We start from the raw sequence: 21,049 nt of genomic DNA, 5'->3' as shown, positions 1-21,049 counted from the left end.
ACACATAGTGCCATGCTGGCTTATGTAAGCTGATTTAAGGACCATGCACACATAGTGCCATGCTGGCTTGTATAAGCTGATTTAAGGACCATCCACACATAGTGCCATGCTGGCTTGTATAAGCTGATTTAAGGACCATCCACACATAGTGCCATGCTGGCTTATGTAAGCTGATTTAAGGACCATGCACACATAGTGCCATGCTTGCTTGTATAAGCTGATTTAAGGACCATCCACACATAGTGCCATGCTGGCTTGTATAAGCTGATTTAAGGATGATGCACACATAGTGACATGTGGCTTGTATAAGCTGATATAAGGACCATGCACACATAGTGCCATGTGGCTTGTTTTAGCTGATTTAAGGACCATGCACACATAGTGCCATGCTTGCTTGTTTTAGCTGATATAAGGACCATGGACACATAGTGCCATGCTGGCTTGTGTAAGCTGATTTAAGGACCATGCACACTTAGTGACATGTGGCTTGTGTAAGCTGATATAAGGACCATGCACGCATAGTGACATGTGGCTTGTTTTAGCTGATTTAAGGACCATGCACACATAGTGCCATGCTTGCTTGTTTTAGCTGATATAAGGACCATGGACACATAGTGCCATGCTGGCTTGTGTAAGCTGATTTAAGGACCATGCACACTTAGTGACATGTGGCTTGTGTAAGCTGATATAAGGACCATGCACACATAGTGACATGTGGCTTGTGTAAGCTGATATAAGGACCATGCACACATAGTGACATGTGGCTTGTGTAAGTTGATATAAGGACCATGCACACATAGTGCCATGCTGGCTTGTATAAGCTGATTTAAGGACCATGCACACATAGTGACATGTGGCTTGTGTAAGCTGATATAAGGACCATGCACACATAGTGCCATGCTTGCTTGTATAAGCTGATAAAAGGACCATGCACACATAGTGACATGTGGCTTGTGTAAGCTGATATAAGGACCATGCACACATAGTGCCATGCTGGCTTGTATAAGCTGATATAAGGACCATGCACACATAGTGACATGTGGCTTGTGTAAGCTGATTTAAGGACCATGCACACATAGTGCCATGCTGGCTTGTATAAGCTGATTTAAGGACCATGCACACATAGTGACATGTGGCTTGTATAAGCTGATTTAAGGACCATGCACACATAGTGCCATGCTGGCTTGTGTAAGCTGATTTAAGGACCATGCACACATAGTGACATGTGGCTTGTATAAGCTGATATAAGGACCATGCACACATAGTGACATGTGGCTTGTATAAGCTGATATAAGGACCATGCACACATAGTGACATGTGGCTTGTATAAGCTGATTTAAGGACCATGCACACATAGTGACATGTGGCTTGTATAAGCTGATTTAAGGACCATGCACACATAGTGACATGTGGCTTGTGTAAGCTGATATAAGGACCATGCACACATAGTGACATGTGGCTTGTATAAGCTGATTTAAGGACCATGCACACATAGTGACATGTGGCTTGTATAAGCTGATTTAAGGACCATGCACACATAGTGACATGTGGCTTGTATAAGCTGATTTAAGGATGATGCACACATAGTGACATGTGGCTTGTATAAGCTGATATAAGGACCATGCACACATAGTGACATGTGGCTTGTATAAGCTGATTTAAGGACCATGCACACATAGTGACATGTGGCTTGTGTAAGCTGATATAAGGACCATGCACACATAGTGACATGTGGCTTGTATAAGCTGATTTAAGGACCATGCACACATAGTGACATGTGGCTTGTATAAGCTGATATAAGGACCATGCACACATAGTGACATGTGGCTTGTATAAGCTGATTTAAGGACCATGCACACATAGTGACATGTGGCTTGTATAAGCTGATTTAAGGACCATGCACACATAGTGACATGTGGCTTGTATAAGCTGAGTTAAGGATGATGCACACATAGTGACATGTGGCTTGTATAAGCTGATATAAGGACCATGCACACATAGTGCCATGTGGCTTGTATAAGCTGATATAAGGACCATGCACACATAGTGACATGTGGCTTGTATAAGCTGATTTAAGGACCATGCACACATAGTGACATGTGGCTTGTATAAGCTGATATAAGGACCATGCACACATAGTGACATGTGGCTTGTATAAGCTGATATAAGGACCATGCACACATAGTGACATGTGGCTTGTATAAGCTGATTTAAGGACCATGCACACATAGTGACATGTGGCTTGTATAAGCTGATATAAGGACCATGCACACATAGTGACATGTGGCTTGTATAAGCTGATATAAGGACCATGCACACATAGTGACATGTGGCTTGTATAAGCTGATTTAAGGACCATGCACACATAGTGCCATGTGGCTTGTATAAGCTGATTTAAGGATGATGCACACATAGTGACATGTGGCTTGTATAAGCTGATTTAAGGATGATGCACACGTAGTGACATGTGGCTTGTGTAAGCTGATATAAGGACCATGCACACATAGTGACATGTGGCTTGTATAAGGTGATATAAGGACCATGCACACATAGTGACATGTGGCTTGTGTAAGCTGATTTAAGGACCATGCACACATAGTGACATGTGGCTTGTATAAGCTGATTTAAGGACCATGCACACATAGTGACATGTGGCTTGTGTAAGCTGATTTAAGGACCATGCACACATAGTGACATGTGGCTTGTGTAAGCTGATTTAAGGACCATGCACACATAGTGACATGTGGCTTGTATAAGCTGATTTAAGGACCATGCACACATAGTGACATGTGGCTTGTGTAAGCTGATTTAAGGACCATGCACACATAGTGACATGTGGCTTGTGTAAGCTGATTTAAGGACCATGCACACATAGTGACATGTGGCTTGTGTAAGCTGATATAAGGACCATGCACACATTGTGCCATGCTCCCATGGCTGAGTATTGCAGGGTTGTTGTGTTGTTCCCATAACTAGGAACCAAGTGTAAGATTCAATTATAGTAATTCTGTAGTATTGGTGTGGGCTTTTAACATATTGGCTGAATTTCAAGAGGTCGTAATTCATGTGAGAACAAGCCAGGTCATCTGTGATGTGTGCATCAATGTCAGCTTTGGCGGCATTTTGATATTTCAAAAGTTGTATTAAAATGATAAGATGTAATCAGCTGGATATTTCATGGAAAGAACACTCATGGGTTTGTGCACAACTGATCTGTGTGAATTGGATGAGGTTACAAAAAGTGTGATAACAATATGCTTCATATTCATTTGCAGTTTGTACAGAAAAATTGAATTTGATAAACAGGAAAAATGAAAACATTGACGTATGACGTTTCTGTTTTGTGTTGATACTCTGTGTTGGAGTTTGTCTACAGTAACCCGTGCTTGTTTTGTGAGGTGACTTATTGGATTGGATGGTCTGACAAGTCTAGATTTTCTCCCTTCCACTCAGCACTAACTGTTGTGCTAAAAGCCCTAGCAAGTCTTAGATTTTCTCTCTTCCACTCAGCCCTAACTGTAATGCTAAAAGCCCTAGCAAGTCTTAGATTTTCTCTCTTCCACCCAGCCCTAATTGTAAAGCTAAAAGCCCTAGCAAGTCTATATTTTCTCTCTTCCACCCAGCCCTAATTGTAAAGCTAAAAGCCCTAGCAAGTCTTAGATTTTCTCCCTTCCACTCAGCCCTAACTGTAATGCTAAAAGCCCTAGCAAGTCTTAGATTTTCTCTCTTCCACTCAGCCCTAACTGTAAAGCTAAAAGCCCTAGCAAGGCTAGATTTTCTCCCTTCCACCCAGCCCTAACTGTAATGCTAAAAGCCCTAGCATGTCTAGATTTTCTCCCTTCCACCCAGCCCTAACTGTAATGCTAAAAGCCCTAGCAAGTCTAGATTTTCTGCCTTCCAGCCAGCCCTAACTGTAATGCTAAAAGCCCTAGCAAGTCTAGATCTTCTCCCTTCCACTCAGCCCTAACTGTAATGCTAAAAGCCCTAGCAAGTCTAGATTTTCTCCCTTCCACCCAGCCCTAACTGTAATGCTAAAAGCCCTAGCATGTCTAGATTTTCTCCCTTCCACCCAGCCCTAACTGTAATGCTAAAAGCCCTAGCAAGTCTAGATTTTCTGCCTTCCAGCCAGCCCTAACTGTAATGCTAAAAGCCCTAGCATGTCTAGATCTTCTCCCTTCCACCCAGCCCTAACTGTAATGCTAAAACCTCAGGCAATTGTAGTTTTTCCTCAGGTCTGAGTCTCCCTCCTCACTGGTTCTCCTTTTCAATTTACATGCACTGATTTGTATCAAAACTATATTTTCACACACTAAATATTAGTATACATACAGATTGAATATGCTGCTTTAGAAATCAAACAATCAAACAAACAAACTGACAAACAGTTGCTAAAGCAGCATACCACCATCAGATGTAAATTGCTGGCAATATGGATGTGTTGCCTGTTTTAAATTCAGGTTTAAAAAGATGGGGGAAAAATTTGAATAGTTTCAGAACTGATGTTTATGTTTTTGAGATGTCACAATGAAAATGTTAAACAGAGCCCTTGCAAAAAGTGATGTTTAATGCAAAAGGTTGGCAAATAGGATGGTAATATCCATGATAAGCTCTCGATCAAGAATGTGAGTAAGATTCTGTCAAATAGAAAGTCGGTGAATTAGAGAGTGTTTCTAGGAAGCATTACTCGGATCTGGTAGACTAGGTTGTAAGTATTCACTTTAGCCAAAATAAATTGGAAAATTGTGTTTTTGATGATTTGAGTGCAGAGAGTAATCGTGGTAGTGTTTGGATCAATATGTGATCACCAGAAGCCCTGTCACAGATGGTGCTGTGAGCATCGTCACAGATGTGGCTGTGAGTTGTGGAATTACTCATCTTCCAGAGCTGGTTGTGAGTTTTAAAGTACAATGTAAACACTGCTGATGGCTTGGTCTTCTTCAGTTCATTGCAGTGTTAATGGTAGGAGAAGACCGTGAAGCTAAAGGCTGTGATCTTAGACATGCGATGTCTTTTCACATAGGGACAGGTATTTCGTCTGAAAATGAAAGTAGCATACGTTTTCAAACAAATCGTTGTGAGTTGTTTAGACCCTTCATTCATATTTTTGCTGGTTTTCCTGACCGGACGTTTACAACAGCTCTCCTACAGACCCATGAAGATCTGGGTTAGAATATATCTTCAGTAACCCATGCTTGTTGTAAGAGGCGACTAACGGGATCGGGTGGTCACTGACTGGGTCGACACATGTCATCGTAACCCAATTGCGTAGATCGATGTTCTTGCTGTTGACACCTGGATTGTCTGGTCCAGACTTGATTATTTACAGACCGCCGCCATATAGCTGGAATATTGCTGATTGCGGTGTAAAACTTAACTCACTCACTCACTCTCCTACAGAATGAATTGTACCATGACAAGTATCTATAGGTATTATTGTGATACACTCTACCGATCCTGTAATGCAAGAATCTGACTGTTGAGTGATAGACTAGGTTACCTAGGTTAAAGGCGCTTCAGGATGTTGTTGGTGTCAGGGAACAAATAGGAATTGGTAGGACAACGTGGCCATTGGTAAAAGCAACATTGCCATACATAGGTAAAAGGCCTCAAGTGTTATAATGTAAAGCAACTACACAGGGATTGGTTGGTCAACCTGGCAGACAGCAGAACAAGCAGCATTGGAATACCAAGATGAATGGTTTGAAGATTGATAATGGTGCCTTTGTGACCAGGTTAAACTATGATTTCATGTAGATCTGACATCAGTGATCCGGCTGAGCACTGGCAGAACCAGATAATCAATCAGTTAATCCCATATAGGGACTATGAATGTTATGGGGATGCGCCCCTTGAAGCTACCTGTGAGGACAGCCCAACAGCATTGTAGTGATAGTATTAGTGCCAGGATCAGCGTATCGGTCTGGTATCAGTGACAGACTGCTGTCATGGAATGCAGGAATTAACACTTGTGCAGCAACTGCGATAAGGTTTCGAGAACTCTGCTCATAATGATGTTCACTAATATGGTGAAATTTGTATGGAGTCAAGCAGGCTGCCTGTTGAAATCTGGGCAAAGCTGTAAGCTGGGGGATTTATTGGGATCTGGGACACATGCTGATAGGAACTGCAGAGGTATTAGTGTTTGGAGGTGACAACCAGATAATTGAAGATGGAATGAAAGGAAGGAGTAGGGGGATGGACAGAAACCAATATACATTTCATGGAAGCAGGTTTGGTATTGGAAGGACAGACTGGGTTGGGCAAGGAGGGGGGCATTTGGTGGCAATAATGAGTGTGGGAAAGAACTGGCAAGTTTGGACAAGGAGGGGGTTATTTGGTGACCAATGGATGAGCTACAGGGAGGGCATTAGGTGGCAAAAGGAATGGTTATAGGAAACAGCAGGCAAGGTTGGACAAGGAGTTGGGCAATTGGATGGCAGAAGGATGGGTATGAGAAACACCGGGCAAATTTAGACAAGGAAGAGGTCATTTGATGGTGGCAAGGATGTTTTTCTGAAGGATGGGACAGGGAAGGATAATGAGGTTGCTATTTGATTTATGCACAGTTGATATTGGAAGGATGAGACAGATTGGGATAGTGAGGTTGCTATTTGGTTTATGTACGCTCAATATTGGAAGGATGGGACAGGTTGTGATAGTGAGGTTCCTATTTCTGTTTTGCACGGTCAATATTGGAAGGATAGGACAGTGTTGGATGAGGAGGGGGACATTTGGTGGCAATGATGGGTTTAGGAAAGAGCGGGGAAGGTTGGACAAGGAGGGGGACATTTGGTGGCAATGATGGATTTAGGAAAGAGCGGGTCAGGTTGGACGAGGCGGGGGACATTTGGTGGCAATAATGAGTATTGGAATGAGCAGGCAAGGTTGAAAAAGAATATGTTTAAGTGAAGACAGGAAATCAGGTGGTCATTTAACGGAGACCATGTTGCATAGTGGGACAGGATGGTTGACACTATCAGAGTTGATGGTATAGGAAGTATAGACAAGGATAGGACTCAGTAGTCTTTAGTATAGACAAGGATAGGACTCAGTAGTCTTTAGCATAGACAAAGATAGGACTCAGTAGTCTTTAGTATAGACAAGGATAGGACTCAGTAGTCTTTAGTATAGACAAGGATAGGACTCAGTAGTCATTAGTATAGACAAGGATAGGACTCAGTAGTCTTTAGTATAGACAAGGATAGGACTCAGTAGTCTTTAGTATAGACAAGGATAGGACTCAGTAGTCTTTAGTATAGACAAGAGTAGGACTCAGTAGTCTTTAGTATAGACAAGGGTAGGACTCAGTAGTCTTTAGTATAGACAAGAGTAGGACTCAGTAGTCTTTAGTATAGACAAGAGTAGGACTCAGTAGTCTTTAGTATAGACAAGGATAGGACTCAGTAGTCTTTAGTATAGACAAGGATAGGACTCAGTAGTCTTTAGTATAGACAAGGATAGGACTCAGTAGTCTTTAGTATAGACAAGGATAGGACTCAGTAGTCTTTAGTATAGACAAGGGTAGGACTCAGTAGTCTTTAGTATAGACAAGGATAGGACTCAGTAGTCTTTAGTATAGACAAGGGTAGGACTCAGTAGTCTTTAGTATAGACAAGTAGGACTCTCAGTAGTCTTTATTATAGACAAGGATAGGACTCAGTAGTCTTTAGTATAGACAAGGATAGGACTAGGACTCAGTAGTCTTTAGTATAGACAAGGGTAGGACTCAGTAGTCTTTAGGACAAGGGTCTTTAGTATAGACAAGGGTGAGGACTAGTCTTTAGTATAGACAAGGGTAGGACTCCAGTAGTCTTTAGTATAGACAAGGGTAGGACTCCGTAGTCTTTAGTATAGACAAGGATAGGACTCAGTAGTCTTTAGTAAAGACAAGGGTAGGACTCGGTAGTCTTTAGTATAAACAAGGGTAGGACTCCGTAGTCTTTAGTATAGACAAGGGTAGGACTCCGCAGTAGTCTTTAGTATAGACAAGGATAGGACTCAGTAGTCTTTAGTATAGACAAGGATAGGACTCAGTAGCATTTAGTATAGACAAGGATAGGTCTCCGTAGTCTTTTTAGTATAGACAAGGGTAGGACAAATTGAGACTGACGTTTATCAGCTCAAGGGAAAGCTGGACCATCTCCCCATGGATGCAGGATACATGTTGTACTGAGATAGGTGTTTGACAACTAAGTGTGACCCCCAAACTCTTGGAAATAAATGATCTTAATTCAGTATGCCAAGTCAAACACACTGTTGACAATGCCATCTAGACATTATGGGGTAAGAAGAGGCTGTGTATGCTTACATGCTTGATTTCAAAAGAATGCAAGGAATAATTCAAATGTCAGAAAGAAAAACGTTACTGTGTAATGTACCCTAGAATAGGAACAGACTGCCATGATAAATGTCCCAAGCAAACATTTAGGAGATTTGTGAACAATGAACGAAAATCTAGAAAGACAATAAGCAAAGTAAAGGTTTCAGCGTGGAGCCATGTGGGTGTAATTCAAGAATGACCAGGGGTTTGTTTTTTGGTCATTAAGGCAGCTAATGTTGAGACGTAATGATCCAGTTAAACAGATAACCCCGTAAGACAAGAAAGCACATCCTATTCAGGCTTGGCACCATGTTCTACACAGCAAGTGTTTACAGCTTGAACTGTTATTGTTCCAGCTACCACGACAGGTATCCGATTCTGACAATTAGTCTTCTTCCCATCAGCATGCAACAACAGCAGCCACAGGTGCAGTGGGACCCTGTTTTTGTCCGATCTACATGGCATAAAGTTGTTTTATTAGCTTCCGACAGATAGCAGAGGTTAAGCCAGCTCCATTGAGGCCTGGGATAACATCGGCCACGGCCCATTCTCCCTTTGCGCCAGGCTCCAAGGTAGCTGTTCCTGGGGGCACTATAGGCACAATTACCTAGCTGTGATGGAAGGAGCAGGTGCTTGTTCCCTATCATAATAGACATGGGAATTCCTCCTCTTCTGCCCCATTCACCAAGATTGCACTCTGATGACTATTTACAGGGGAACTTATGCTCATTATCATTGCTTCAGATCTGTATTTAATTAGCCCTGCTCGAGTTATTTATATGCTTTGGAGATGCTGCTTTGGCAGTATCATTGTTTCCACAAAATGTTTTCCTTGCTTTGTTAAACCTGGAGTCGGAACACGTTGCTTGGGATTCTGGGGTTTTGTCGGCTGCGATGTACTGACTGACTGGAGAGCAGCGCGACACTGAGGAGCTGGAGGATGTGGAGGAGGCATAAATGTATATCAACCGTATGTCAGTGTGTATCTGTGCACCATGGCAGGAACATCCTCCCTGCATGGCCAGCTCCGTCTGTGGAGGGAGGGGGTAATGTGGGAATGTAGCAATTGCTTAATTGTGGACAGCTGTGATGTCTGACCTTGTACAGATGGCTGCCCATGTCTCCATTACTGTCTGTGCCAAAAAACATCTTCAAGTCCAGACCTGTCTCTCAGAGATTTTTTTTTCAGTCAAAATTAGGTGTTATGTGTGGATTAGTGTCAGCTGAGCTAACTAGACCAAATAAAATTTACCAAATTATGGCTTCCGAGTTTTCAATCTGCCATCAGATGAGTTACTCTTGCTGAGAGAGTGGGAAGATGGGTTAAATGTCAGTCAATTCAAAACCAACCTCTATTATGCTGAGTGAGTGAGTGAGTTTAGTTTTACGCCGCACTCAGCAATATTCCAGCTGAACAAAACTACAGTAGACTCAATGTGACTACCACTTTGTTTCCTGTTTTTCTTCTCAATTTGTAAAAACAATGTATGTAATATTAACATTGCTTGTTGACTGAATTAGAGCTTTGCCATCAGTGCCATATTATATTTGGAATGATGCACTATCTGCCCCAATTATAACAGACATATTTTCATCAAAATAAATGACATTGTTTTGTCATCTTTATTGTCATACTGAACAAATAATTATCCAATCAAGAAGCAGAAAAGAATAATATGCACCTGTTTACTTACGACCACAGGACCAGTAACTTTTAAAAATCACTGGTCCTGTCAACATTTTACTAGACCCGGGCCAGTGGGATAGCGTGAATGTCGAGTCCTGTGAGCAAAGTGCATACCAGCTCCATTGTCTGTTAACATAATCAAGGCAGGGATGGGGTAAGAGAGGCATCTTTTCACAGCAAATTGTGATTCCTTAGATGTTCTTTATGAGGCTTTTTTCAAATGATGCTGGATGCTTGTTTCTAACTGATTCTTCTGTTTTCAGGACGGATGATGCGGGCCCTTCTGGGAAAGGCTTTAAGTTCATAATAACAGCGTTTAGTAAAGGTGAGTACAAAGATATAACCCTTGCAGTACTTTAAAACAACCATATTTCACCCCATACCCCAATCCTATAATTTGTCATATGGTCATATCGTCATGCCATATGTAGCTGTTTGTCCTCAAGACCAGACAGCCTCTGCACATTGTGACCATCACCCTTTACATTGCCCTTTACATCACATGTCCCCTATGGGAGATTTACGGCTTTAAGAAGCAGCAGATTGGATCATGAGACACTGAAACCGATGGACTACACATCATCTGATGGAATACCCTGTTGATCATGACTGACTGAGTTTGGTTTTATACCGCCTTTAGCAATATTCCAGCAACATCACGGCGGGGGACACCAGAAATGGGCTTCACACATTGTGCCCATGTGGGGATTAGAACCCGGGTCTTCGGCGTGACGAGCCAACGCTTAAACCATTAGGCTACCCATCCGCCCCCTGTTGATCATGATTTCAGTCACTGGTTTGTCACATGTCTTGATTTAACCAATTGTTCATTACATCACAGGTGTCCATGATATATCTTCAGTCCTGCTGATCATTAACATCAGTAACAACTTTGTGAAATATTTGAAATAGGTTTATTCTGCGAAACATTGTGAGCAAAATCGTTTCTTCGATCCATATTATATGCACATATGGTAACTCAATGTATTTTATGTACTATTTTGTACAACTGTAAGTTTTATGATAGTCTTCGCCAACGTCCTATTCCAAAGACATTCAAGTGGGTACTATGTTTCCATTCAAAGTCCTCCTCTCTCTCTCTCTCTCTCTCTCTCGGACCGCCTCCGTGGTGTAGTGGTTAGAGAGTCCGCCCGGAGAGCGGAAGGTCGCGGGTTCGATCCCCGACCGCGTCATACCAAAAGACGTTAAAATATGGTACTTGTTGGTCCCTGCCTGGCGCTCGGCATTAATGAGTACAACAAGGACTGGTCGGCTCGGAGTCAGTATAATGTGTCTGAGTGGGTTATTCATGCTTCACTGCGGCATGGTATCTCAGTGGGCTAGCACTATAAAACCAGCTTCAGTCTGGGCTAGTACAAGCAGCCGCACATACACATACGCATGCACGTCATCATATGAGTGAAATATTCTCAAGCATGACGTAAAACCCAATTTCACCTCACCTCACCTCTCTCTCTCTCTCTCTCTTTCTCTCTACCTCCCTCTCCTCCCCCTCCCTCTCTCCTTCCCTTTCCCTCTCTCCCTCTCCCTCCCTCTCTCTCTCCCTCTCTCTCTCCCTCTCTCTCTCTCTCCCCTCCTTCCTTCCCTCCCTCCCTCTCTCTCTCTCTCTCTCTCAGTGCCATGTCCTCTTGCTGCTACAAGCTTCCTATCGATTGCTGACAATCCTAAATGTCTTTGCCAAGCATTGTAGAGTATTACAATACCCCACAAGGATTGACAAGTTGAGTTTTATGCCGCACTCAGCAATATTCCAGCTATATGGCGGCAGTCTGTAAATAATCGAGTCTGAACCAGACAATCCAGTGATCAACAGCATGAGCATCAATCTGCACAATTGGGAACCGATGACATGTGTCAACCAAGTCAGCGAGCCTGACCACCCGATCCCGGTTGACAAGATGAAGTCCTAATCCAGCCATTAAGGGGATACTCACTAGGTCCATGGTTGTGCAGGTTCTTCTGGGTTTAAATCCCTCTCCATGATGTGTGAGGATTTCAAAGGTAGCTGTGACAGAAAGTGCTTGGGTGGTATATCAGTGTATAACAGGAACAACCAGGCCGATGGTTAGCTGTATCATTTGGAAGTATATCTCATAGTGACCATAGGTTTTCTTAGAAGGGGTGATGCTGGATAGGAATATATGCACCTTAAAGGGGTAATACGCTCATGCTGAATGGCAATCCTAGCAAGTTAAATACAGTAAAATACCTTAATAACGAACTCCAAGGGACCACTGAAATTAGTTCGTTATATCCATAGTTCGCTATTCACTTTTTTATATGATAATATAAGGTTTATTCGGGACTTTTAAAACAGTTCGCTATAGCCGTCAGTTTGTTATATCCGTGTTCGTTATAAAAGTATTCTACTGTATAAGTTATAGCGGCATGAATCGGTTCATATGCTTATGAAGTGTAAGATCTATATAGAATATCCATAATTGCTTAGTAGTAAGTAGAAAAAATGAACTATGATGGCGCGCAAATAATCTTTATGTTCAAAGTACTTTCATTCCTTCCTGATGTTCGTCAATGCATAACTAACAGTAATACTTGGTCATGCACTGATGAACTATGGGAAGGAGCGAAAGTACTTCACTTATGAAGGGGGGCGGTGGGGTAGCCTAGTGGTTAAAGCGTTGGCTCGTCACGCCGAAGACCCGGGGTTCTAATCCCCACATGAGTACAATGTGTGAAGCCCATTTCTGGTGTCCCCCGCCGTGATGTTGCTGGAATATTGCTAAAAGCGGCGTAAAACCAAAACTCAGTCAGTCAGACTTATGAAGGCGATTACTACTTTGTTTTATAGTCCGGTGATCGGGAATATAAACAAATGCTGTGGTAGGTACAGAGACATTGGTCTACAGAGACATCTTGTGCCAGTTAGTAGGAATCATAAGTATATATTTGCCAAGGTTTCAAGTTCAGTAACGGATTTATCTTGCTGGAAACATTTGATCTGCTTCATTGTGTTTTATGGAAATAACTTCAGATTTCGAGTCCTCCTAACCTCCACTTCCTTTGAAATTCATGCTGGCCTGCAAGCCCAAGACTACAAATTTGTGCTGAAGACAAGTGAAAATTGAATAATGATGGTTCTCATTGACTAGTAGTATTTGTGAGCGATGTTTCTGAACCAGTTGTTGATTCTTGAATTTTGTTACAAATTGGAAAGTCACAGCCATGAAAACATGTTAAACATTTATGTCTCATTCAAGCAGGATTACCGCTGAGAACCAGTGAAATGTGGTTGGCTATAGTTTGGAGTAGTGTTATTAAAAATATATTTCTTGGGCTGCTTCTTGACTGTGTGTTTGTCTCTCAACCTCCCCCTTTGACTCTGATCAGTGTACCTCCCACCGCCCCTCATCACTGATGTCAGTCAGAGCTGATCATTGTTATTAAGTATGTATCTGAGCACGCTGAACAAATGCCCTCAACTAATGCCCAGTCATTTTCCCAACTCAGCTATTCTTTTATTCGTCAGACAGTATGATACGGAGGTTGGAGTAGTTAATGATCGGCCATGTTTATTCATAGCTAAATCATGGTTTTCAACATCAAAGAGTTTTGTCAGGGGGAGACAAATCCACACTGACAGCATAATTACCTCCCCTGTAGGGCGACAAAACCCCATGACATTCCAATAATAGTTGCTATCTTAGATGCTCTTTTCCTGACCTGCCTTTGTTGTTGAGGGGATTAGGAGGTCAAACTGTTTGTCATATAGTTTTCTCACAATTTATGTTCAAAGAGATCTGTTGTAATGCCATGTAATCCGCCCGACTGTTGAAATATCCTTTATAATAAGCTGTGTATTGTGTAAGATGGCTATGATATGGAACTCAGGCAGGCTAGTCACTGGAGGTGAGAATTGAATCTACCCCCAGAGGAGGATCTCTGGCACCAGGCTGACACTTCCTGGGGACGGGCAGTTAGAGAGGGTGGGGGAGGAGTTAGGTGTAGGAGGGTGGGGCGGGTTGTACAGGGTACAAGATCTAGGAAGACAGCTGGGGATGGAATCTGAAGGAAGGAAGAAACAGAATGGAAGGAAGGAAGAATGGAGGAAGGAAGCCTAAAGGAACAAGGAGGAAGTGGAAACGAAGAAGGAAGGAATGGAAGGAGAAATGGAATGAAGGACATGGACACAAGGACAACAGAAGGAAGAGCACACATAACCCACAACCACACACTGAATGTGGATGGAGAAGGAAGAACAGGAAAGACGAGGACACAAGGACACAGACAGACAAGGAAGGACACACACAGACACACAAGAAGAATCCAAGGACAAAGACACGACGCAGACGACACAGGAACAGACACACAGACAAAGACACACAGACAGACACAAATGAGACACAACAAAGGACAGGAACACAGGAAACACAGACACGACACACACACCACACCACAGACACACACACAACACACAAGGAAGGAACACGGACATGAACATGTGGAAGAAACACACACACAGGAACAACGAAAACAACACAAGGACACAGAAGGAAAGGAAGGAAGGAAGGAATGAAAGAAAGGAAGGAAATGGAAGGAAGAAAGAAGAAATGGAAGGAATGGAAGGAATGGAAGGAAGGAAGGAAGGAAGGAAGGAAGGAAGGAAGGAAGAAAAGGAAGGAAGGAGGAAGGAAGGAAGGAAGGAAGGAAGGAAGGAATGGGAAGGAAGGAATGGAAGGAAGGGAGGAAAAGGAAGGAAAGGAAGGAAGGAAATGGAAGGAAGAATGAAGAAGGAAGGAAGGAAGGAAGGAATGGAATGAAGGAAGGAAGAAGGAAGGAAGGAATGGAAGGAATGGAAGGATGGAATGGAAGGAATGGAATGGAATGGAAGGAAGGAATGGAAGGAATGGAATGGAATGGAATGGAATGGAAGAAGGAAGGAAGGAATGGAATGGAATGGAATGGAAGGAAGGAAGGACAGAGTATTTGACACTGGGAAGGGAGCCTGTACCTTCAACACTGGGTAACCTCGACATGAAGATACTCTTATGGGACAAATCTAAACTAAAATAATTTATGAGTAAATCAACCATTATTTTCTATTCAGAAATACGAGAAAACACTCTTTTGCTTGTTAGTGTATTTGAATAGCTCATGGCAGTCATATCTGACATTTATGTAATAAGCAGAAGATTTATTGTTTCAAAGGCAGTTGTAGGCTGTTTTTTAGATCTCACAATTCATGTCACCTGATGGTAAAAACTGAAGTCAACGTTTGTTAATGACTTGGAAAAAGCAATAAAGAAGAAAAAAGACTATTAGTGAATTCAGTCGTAGGCTTTCTCTAGTGCAGCATGGATGATCCACGGAATTGGTTAAATCTGATCCTGCTCAAAGTTTTTTCCTTGCCATGGTACAGGGTCCATAAGATAAGATAAGATAAGATATTTATTGTGCAAACGTTCCATGCAGAAACAGTGACAATACTTTAGAAACTACATAAACAAGATATAATGAATCAGAGTAACAAAATATATATAATACAAATGTGTATAATAATGGCCCAGGACAATCTAGAGATCTTCTATATTTGTTTAAAGTTGTACATATGGTAGCATATTATTTCTATACTATTTGGTTCATTATTTCTAAACAGGTTAAATTTTTCTGTGGTGGTAAGGCTTTGAAGCTATTAATTTGAGGGGAAAGGGACTGAAATAAGGAGCATCTTAAATCTGAATATTTACTACAGGACATGAAATAGTGTTCTTCATCCTCAAGGCCCTCCAAAGGTGTAGGTGGTCTTGTTCTTCTACCTAGTTCATATATATGGAAAATACATGGAATTGTATGTTTATAAAGATGTATTTTATAAATGTGTATGCTTATTCTTAAAAAAAAACAATCCCCAAATTTTGATGGTCCCTGACTGATTTTGTTCAGTATATTTAAGAAATACACTTCACTCTACCACCATGTATAGTGTAATAAAACACACTTTTGCCCTGAACTATTATAGTTAAAGCATGAGGACGCTTGCGTCAATAATATAAATATATTTATAAATATTTTATATTTTGTGTATATATATATATATATATATATATATATATGTATAAATATCTTGGGCAATTTTTTTTGTTGATTGTTCTTACCGCTAGGCATCTTAGAAATTGCATTATATTTAGATGTGACGTTGTGTCTTTCTAGAAAAGTTTTACTTTCCAGCAACTCTTTCCGACTATAGCGTTTCCTACTTAAAAAATGACCTAATCCATCCAGTTTGTCATGATTGTATTTTTATCACAAATCCCATGTTTTAAAACATAGTGGAAGACTTCCTCTCCTCTTAAGATAATAATGTTTGCAAACTAATGATGGATATTTGTTTACAGAATTTCAATGTTTTTGCTTTAGAAAGCATGTACATTTTCTCTTTCTGCAGAAAATATAATTAAGCAAAGCCTTTTTCAGGTAAAACATTATGTTGTTAAGGACTATACTGGCACCAAGGCCTCCTTACATATACATCCAGTGTCAGATTTGTTATTGTAGCTGGAAAAAATTGTTGTAAGCTTTTATCAGTGAACCTTAAGAGGAAAAGTAGTCTGAATTTTTTGGTTCCCTCTTCCGGACCAATTTGTTGTGTTAAATTTTTGTTTACATTCAGATGGGTGTTTTTCTTGTTTGGTGGTCTTGGGTGATACATTTTGCTGTCTTCTTGGACGAAATTGGCCAACTGAGGTTGTGAAACATGTAAGCATTGCATGTTGGCCATGTTCAGTAATCTTTGTGATGATGTTTTGACAGGCAGGTTAAGTAGGGTTTGTATTTTGTGTAAATACGTTGTGTTTTTGTAATAAGAATAACGGTTTGAGCTGATGGTACTTAGAGTATACTGGTGGAAACGTTTGTCTTGGATCAGCTGCCTCACCCGTCATCTCTAGATGGTGTATTAGAAAATAGTAAAATTATACCTTTTGTCAGACCTTGTGATGTTTTGTTTACTCTGCGTGATAAAATTTACAGATTCATTGTAACATGATATGACAAGTAAAAGCCATTGACATATGTTTTGGTTAATACTGCCTTAAATGATATTCAGATTAACTTGATGTAATATAGCAAAATCCATTTGTTTTGTTTTTGGTTTTTTCGTTCACTGTTTAACACCTTCTCAGTTTCCTTAAGTGGCATTTAAACGCTGGTATGATGAAGTGGAGCGCTTTTTATGGATAGACAACTTCTTTGTTGCAGTAGTAGTTGCGATGTTTCGGTGTAGATCCTAACACCGTTATCAAGCAAATGATATCATTTGCTTGATAACGTTATCATTTGCTTGATAACGGTGTTAGCATCTACACCGAAACGTCGCAACTCAACTACTGCAACAAAGAAGTTGTCTATCCATAAAAAGTGTTCCACTTCACCTTCTCAGTTATATTAACTTTAAGAAATATGTACGTATTTTTCCTAGCAATATTTATTTAGATTTTTTAAAGCACTAGTCTACTATATTATTGATACTTCAGTCACAAAATATTCAGAATATATCAGACCACCCAATGCATTAAGTTGCCTCATACACCAAACATAAGTTAGGGGGACCCTTACTACCCAGAAGGAAACAGTTATATGAAGTCTTGTGTATCACATATACCACTTCCTAAATACATAGATGAAACTCCCATGAACTGGGTGATAGGTAGATAAAACTCCAATGAACTGGGTGATACGTACCTGTACTAGCCATTCAGCTAACACCACAGATGTGATACACACGTCCTATTGGCTGAAAGGTACACAATTTACAGCATCCTGTCACATGACATCACACCTGACAACTATAATGCCTGTCACATCTTTTCATATTTCCCCCCTCTTCATGTCTGAAGGTGAAAATTGGAGAAATTGGCCATAACAATCAGTGTCAGCGATGCTGTAAAGTTGTCACGTGACTCCCGAGAGAAACTAGTGCGTGAAATTGTTCACCATCTTCGTGTGTAACTAGCAGTACTAATCACATTGTGGGAAGAGTAATCTCAGTAATTCTATGTCTGTCTTTGAAGGTCTGTTTATTATTGTTCATTGTTTAATGGAAAAAAGTATTTGGTGATATTATTCTCTGTGATGTTAAGGAGTGTTAGTGTTGGGAAAGGGAGAAAGGTCACTCAAGTAATTAGAAACTCACAAAGGCTTTGTTGTAGCGTATTATTAATAAGTATAGAATATTTGGTCATTTGAACTGGGAACTTCTAAATACCATTCAAATACTTTGGGATACATAACCATATCTAATCCGAAGTAATGGATGAATTGCAACATTTTACAAATAAGACCATTATGTCAAACAGCAATATTGAGGCATCGAGAGCGTTAGAACAAAATAATGATAAGAATTTATACCTGCCTTGAACTGTGTAATTTTTACAGATTTTGATGTCATCGTTCAAATCTTTCAGTTGTTGTGTGTTGTGTCTGAAATATTCCTTTGTCATAGGCATGAAAACTGCCAGCTGTGCCAGGGTGTGCTTCATTCTGGTCCGTGGTGCTAAGTCAAAAATTTTGGCTATGATCTAAACTGTCTGTTGCTCAAACTTTGCATTGTGAAATATTTTGTTCATCTTTAACATGAAATACTCATTTGGTCTTTATTCTAGTGACAAAGTCTGTTGGTAAATGTGACAGACTTGTCTAGTTCGAGATGTCATTACATATATGTATGCTCCTTCCTTCATGTAATCAAGTCTATTCACAGATTGTAGGAATACAGACCAGCCTTGCTTACAGTTAACGGTTTGCTTGGTTCAAATGATAAGAACTAATTCTGTTTTCATTAAACTAGATCGTTACACGCATCCAGCTTACAGTGTGAGATTTACACCAGAATCCCACCAATCGGAAACCGGCTTATATTACACACAACAGACACAAGTGTCTACCTACCAGGCCTGCGATAAGCCTTTGTCAAAATGTCAGTTGGATGGCAGATTTACCGGCTCGGTGTTAGCAAATACACACTGAATAGAATGTTATGAACTTTGACTGATTATTGGCAAATATCATATGTCGAAAGTGGCAATATTTGGCATTAAATATTACATGGTAATCATTTTAGTCGGGGTGCGACGTTAAGGTCACGTGGCCATTGTGATGGTGATGAGGATGGGTGGACATCTTGCTGGAACTGAATGGATGGGAGAGCATGCATTAAAACGGCACGTGGTTTGAAACTCGTATAGAAATTACGCAAATAAACATTAGACTGACACTTTGATAATGGAAATAAGTGTTAAATGCTCATGGAACTATCTCGCTTTCCATATTCAATTTACACTAGTGTATGCATATTTTTGGGACATTGTGTCGGAAGTCTCGTGAGAGAAAGCTCAAATATTAGCTTCTGCGTGTCATAATTTTTTTAATATCTCCCAAATGACCGATTATTGTGATGAAAAGACAGTATCTATCAGGATAAATGAAGGAAACGTTCGCTTTACAGATGTCACTGAATATCGACCGAGTATGCAAGACAACGAACAAAGATACGCTTATTGGGAACATTTGACGTCTTTTTGTAAAAGAGCCTATAGTGTTGAAACTGTCACTTCAATTCTGTTTCTCCAATAAGTCGCATAAGGGGACCAGGCTGATCTTGGTAGCCATATATTTCATAAAGTTTTCCTTGGTTGATCAAATCTAGATAAGATTCATGAATCTTCTTGTGATGACATTGTCAATTTTGGGCACATGTTCTCATACACAAATTCATTTATTTTGTTTTGTGTGCTGATCACATAAGATGCAATTTTACTGTAAAATGATGTATGGCTTTCAGTGATGACTGAATTTGAATACTGTATACAAATAGCAAATATTTTCAGAATCTCGTGTCTTGTTTTGTTACAGTCATACACAAATGGAAATCAAATATTTTGGTATGAAAACATACATGATTATGGTTGACAACTTCTGGTTTATTACGTTAACCAAGTTACAGTGTACTTTCTTACACCATTCTCAAGCTGGAATGATTGAAAAGGTGAAATGTACATTGAAATGTATGTGTCCTTAATTACTCACCAACATCCCAATCCAACATCAATAAATTGCTAATAAAACAGATCTTAACATAAAAATGAGGTTAGTCTTATAAACCATGAATCCTGGATGGGACTCAACCCAACAAAAGTACTACAATCTGTACTTTACTGAGAAAGTGTAATCCCAGATATAACATATGTTACATGAATATATCAGTTTGCTTTATGTATACAATGACCTGAAGATTTGATTATCAGTCCGTTGTGATATATACTGTGCCCTAAAGAATACCATAAGTCAATGTTCAATAGTGATCACAAGGTAATTTGTCAAGCATGCTTTTTCAGGAATAATTGCGTTATGCTCCAAGTCTTGTGTATCTATGATGTTCAGGGTTATCTTGACGGCAGTGTGTCCAGGTGTAGGGTTGCCTCATTAATCTTGGTGTCCGTCAGCGTTTGGTCTTTCCCTGGCATATCCTCAGTGATGACAGCACTGAGGACGGGCAGTCTTACAGGTCCAAGACGCTGCAGACCACGGAGACGACACCGTCAACAACTTCAGTGGCTGCTAAATACTGCACTGACATTCATTCAGATAGAAGTTATCTTATCCAAAAGTATATATCTGCCAGAATATATATCCCAAAATGACCAGATTAAATTTCAGTTCTGAGGCAATCTAGACTTGCCCAATCATTCAAATCCTTTTTATGTTCATTCACCTCAGTCTGAGAGATGGAATACTTTAATTCATGCCCTGTACAATTTAACTAGCAGACTTTACTGGGATATTTAGGAGACTGTTGAGCACAGAGGATGAAATATGTCTGGAAAATTGTTACAATATATAATTGAATTTGTTTGCATGTTCTTATGGTAAGGCTTGCAAGAAAGCAGTGTTTATGTGGGTTTGATCTTTTGTGGGAAGTTGTGAATTTTGTCATTGTTTTTACCATAAATGTGGCACATATTCTCATGCTCAAGGAGCTGCTGTTTAGTCCAGAGGCAGAGAATGAA

The 21,049-nt window shown here is 40.5% G+C and overlaps 1 protein-coding gene across 2 annotated transcripts in view; it reads left to right on the top strand.

Moving 5' to 3' along the window:
- LOC124292109 overlaps window positions 1-21,049 on the top strand; it is a 192,250-nt gene that overhangs the window by 89,116 nt on the left and 82,085 nt on the right. For both annotated transcript variants that reach the window (XM_046729156.1, XM_046729155.1), the window contains exon 4: window positions 10,271-10,332. In XM_046729156.1, coding sequence (XP_046585112.1) covers window positions 10,271-10,332 — 62 coding nt within the window. The remainder of the gene's footprint in view (window positions 1-10,270; window positions 10,333-21,049) is intronic.

Source organism: Haliotis rubra, unplaced genomic scaffold (assembly GCF_003918875.1).
Source record: "Haliotis rubra isolate DU_JTF1 unplaced genomic scaffold, ASM391887v1 Scf507, whole genome shotgun sequence".
Classification (NCBI taxonomy): Eukaryota; Metazoa; Mollusca; class Gastropoda; order Lepetellida; family Haliotidae; genus Haliotis; species Haliotis rubra.
The sequence above is the reverse complement of the archived record's forward strand: the minus strand, read 5'-3'. Positions and strand labels throughout refer to the sequence as shown.